The sequence below is a fragment of the Anastrepha obliqua genome, chromosome 5, assembly GCF_027943255.1.
Source record: "Anastrepha obliqua isolate idAnaObli1 chromosome 5, idAnaObli1_1.0, whole genome shotgun sequence".
Classification (NCBI taxonomy): Eukaryota; Metazoa; Arthropoda; class Insecta; order Diptera; family Tephritidae; genus Anastrepha; species Anastrepha obliqua.
Window position 1 is genome coordinate 37,915,964 of NC_072896.1, and position 4,222 is coordinate 37,920,185.

The window sequence follows — 4,222 nt, forward strand, 5'->3', positions numbered from 1 at the left end:
AGCCTTATTAGATCAAGGATCTCAAGGCACATTCGTTACAGAGCAATTTATACAATTATATAAATTACCATGCCGTTCCACTTCTTTACAAGTGCGTGGGGTAAACACGCAGCAGAAAAATTGTGTAAAGAAATTAGCGTATCTTAAACTGTATTCCTGCGTAGAATACGATTATACACTACATGCAAAGGCATATGTCTTACCCAAGTTTCGTTCATATCTGCCACAACAGAGTTTTATTCCATTACAGCTTAGTTCTGATATTTCAAATATTCCTCTAGCGGATCCTGAATATTTCAAATCACGTTCCATAGATCTTATCTTGGGCGCTGATGTATATGGTTTTCTAATGAAAGACGCTCAAATAAAAACTGATAGTGGACTTATTTATCAAAATACTCATTTTGGATGGGTTATCTCCGGACCAATGTCAACATCGGTTAATATTGAAACAATAAATACACATCTTTGTCATATAGATGATCAGCTTAAGCGTTTTTGGGAGCAAGAAGAATTGCCAAACATAAGACCGCAATCTGCTGAAGATATAGCCACTGAACAACACTTCATTTCTACACACTTAAGGGATAACACGGGTCGATATATTGTATCGCTTCCTTTCCGAGCTGAGCTTAATGGGAAACCAGTACCAGAGTTTCATAATTCTCATTTAGGTGCTTTAATTAGACTAAAGAATATGGAGCGGGTGTTTGCCAGAAACCCAAACTTCCAAATTGCTTACCTAAAGTTTATGAGAGAGTATCAAGATTTAGGGCATATGGAGTTGGTTGGAGAATACTCCAAAAATCTTACTCCGCTTTCATATTATTTGCCACACCATGGCGTAGAAAAGCTTAGTAGCACAACCACAAAGCTGCGCGTTGTATTTGATGGTTCGAGTAAGTACCAAAATAATCGATCACTTAACGAGGAACTGGTGGCCGGACCTGTATTACATTCCGATTTACACCAAATAATACTTCGTTGGCGTAGGCATAAAATAGCTATGTGCTCTGACATAGAAAAAATGTTTAGGCAAATTGTTGTAAACCCTGATCACCAACGTTTTCAAAATATTCTCTGGAGAGAATCTGTAAAGGATCCTATAAAAATATATAAATTAAAAACTGTAACCTATGGTACAACTTCCGCTCCCTTTCTTTCTATCAGGACATTACAACAGCTTGCAAAGGATGAGTCTGATACCTACGCACTAGCCTCAGAAGTATTGTTACGCGACATTTATGTCGATGACGTTATAACAGGGGCAGACAGTCTTTCCGAGGCTTTTCATCTGCAACAAGAATTATGTGCACTACTAAAGGCTGGAGGATTTTGTTTGAGGAAATGGTCTTCAAATTGCGCTGATCTTCTTCAATCAATCCCTAAAGAAATGAAAGAATTTTCTACTGCAGTATCACTTAGTGATGCAGATTTCATTAAATCTTTAGGATTACAATGGCATCCAGTGGGTGACTACTTTTCGTTCGTTGTTTCTTTCCCAATACCTGATAAAACTACCAAACGAAGTTTATTATCTGATGCGTCAAAATTATTTGACCCTCTTGGATGGTTAGCACCAACAACCATAATAGCTAAAATTATGTTTCAAAAGTTGTGGCGTCTTGGTATTAGTTGGGATGATGAGCTTCCTAATTGTATAAAAAGCGAATGGCTCGAGTATCGCAAAGCGCTTCCTTGTTTAGAAAATATTAAAATTGACAGGTTTATAGGCACTTCAAAATCAAGGCGATGCTGTTTACATGGTTTTTGTGATGCATCGCAAGTTGCTTATGCAGCCGTGGTTTACTCGAGAACAATTATGGAAAATGGAGAAGTAGTTGTGCAACTGCTTCAGAGTAAGACAAGGGTGGCTCCCGTAAAATTACTCACAATACCTAAGCTGGAGCTCTGCGCATCTCATTTACTTGCCCAACTGGTAGATAAGGTAGTGAAATCTTTGCAGGGGTGTGTTGAAAATATTGCTTTGTGGAGCGATAGTACGACAGTTTTAGCGTGGATTAGAGCGGAGCCGATTCGTTGGACAGTGTTTGTAGCAAACCGCGTAGCAGAGATTCAGCGTCTTACAAACGTCAGCCAGTGGCGATATATTCCTACATCCGACAACCCCGCAGATTGTGCAACGAAAGGCATTCTACCAGACAATTTATCAATTCATCCTCTCTGGTGGCATGGCCCTGAGTGGCTACTTCAAAACGAGAGTGCATGGCCAAGTGATATTGACTATAGGAAGGAGACCACCCTTGAAAAACGAAATGTGGTCAACATCTTGCATATCAATTCTTCAAGTTATCCACAAATTTTATACAAATTTTCTACTTTAGGTAAAACAATTTCTGTGACAGCCTATATTTTTCGTTTTTATTACAATGCAACTTCTCAACCTCGGCGCTTTGGAAACCTAACAGCCGCAGAGTTGAAATCGGCATTCAATCGTCTGCTATATTTGTCCCAACGCTACGAATATCATGAAGAAATAAAGCAATTGTTACAAACAGGTGAGCTACAGAAGAGCAATCCGATCAAGAAACTGAACCCTTTCATTTGTGGAGAAGGATTTCTACGCGTAGGAGGAAGGTTACAACTCGCTGATATACCTGAGAATATGAAACATCCCTTTTTGTTATCTAAGAAAAACCCTCTAACTCTACTTTTATTTATAGACGCACATACAAGAACGTTACATGGGGGTATACAACTAATGATAACTTTCATTAGGCGAAATTATTGGATACCAAATGCGCGTAGAATTGCGGAAACTGTATTAAAGCGTTGTTTGGTATGCTTTAGATATACAGCGAAAGTAGCAGAACAACTTATGGGACAAATTCCAGCGGTTCGATTGACTCCAGCGCGACCATTCTTACATAGCGGCGTCGATTTTGCTGGTCCAATTGATGTACGCCAATCGTCTCTTCGTAATGCTAGAACATCAAAGGGGTATATTTGTATATTTCTATGTATGGTATCAAAGGCAGTCCACTTGGAATGTGTCTCCAGTTTATCTACTGAGGCCTTTATCGCAGCTTTTCGGCGCTTCATTTCACGTAGAGGAAAATGTACGCAACTATACTCAGATTGTGGGACAAACTTCGTTGGTGCCAGCAGTCTACTGCACACCATGCATCAGCGCAACACAGCATCAATACCGGAAGACCTCAGAGCATGTTTTGCTAGCGAAGGCACAACTTGGAATTTTATTCCGCCAGCCTCTCCACACTTCGGTGGTTTATGGGAAGCTGGGGTAAAATCCACAAAATTTCACCTTAAGCGTGTCTTGCAAGACCGCGTTTTGAATTTCGAAGAGTTGACTACACTTTTATATCAAATAGAAGCTTGCCTGAATTCGCGTCCTCTTTGTCCGCTCAATGAAGATGAGGAAAACTGCGACGCACTTACACCAGGACATTTTTTAATTGGAGAACCAACTCTTAATATTCCTGATGAAAACTTACTTGATTTCGCTACTTCTGGATTAAGTCGGTGGCGTATGGTTGAACGCTTAAAACAACACTTTTGGCGTCGCTGGTATTCGGAGTATCTCAGTCGACTACAAAGCCGTCCGAAATGGACCACTACTCGTATCAATGCTAAAATCGGCGACCTAGTTCTGATGTATGACGAAAGATGTCCACCTGGCAGGTGGCCTTTAGCGCGCATAGTTGAAATGCATCCAGGACCTGATGGACTAACCCGAGTAGTCACTTTGAAATGTAAAGGAAAATTTTTCAAGAGACCTATTCGTAAAATTTGTTTTCTACCTAACGTGAACCCTTCCAAATTAACGGAAGATAGGATTGTTGAAGGCAGCAACGATACGGCTGTGAGTCGGGGCACAGCCATTCAACCTGGCGATAAACCAATTACCTCCAACGGCTCTGCTGGAAACAATTCTAATTTCTCCGTTTAGTGAAGTACTGTCGTCCTTGGGCCCGGGAATGTTCATGTCACATACAATAAAATTATCTCCTCTGAACGAGATGTTGTAATATGTGAGCGAGGTTTAATATTGAACCGCAGCTAACTTATGTTAGCTGCAATAAACTTTCCTTTTCTTTTGGATGTCAACAGGTGTAGTCATACTTTTTAACATAAGCAAATTATTAAGGAAGTAATTTCCAGATACAAAAAAAATCAAATTAAAAATAAAAATTAGCAATAAAACACAAACAAAAAATCAAATATCTCTTTTTTTCAGTTA

The 4,222-nt window shown here is 39.6% G+C and overlaps 1 protein-coding gene across 1 annotated transcript; it reads left to right on the top strand.

The window, feature by feature from the left end:
• The first annotated feature begins 2,245 nt into the window (after positions 1 to 2,245).
• Positions 2,246 to 3,962, top strand: LOC129249200 (uncharacterized). Its single transcript, XM_054888881.1, has 2 exons — positions 2,246 to 2,519; positions 2,685 to 3,962. Exon 2 carries the CDS (start codon positions 2,723 to 2,725, stop codon positions 3,929 to 3,931), a length of 1,209 nt encoding a protein of 402 aa, XP_054744856.1. The 5' UTR covers positions 2,246 to 2,519; positions 2,685 to 2,722; the 3' UTR covers positions 3,932 to 3,962.
• The last annotated feature ends 260 nt before the right edge of the window (positions 3,963 to 4,222 follow it).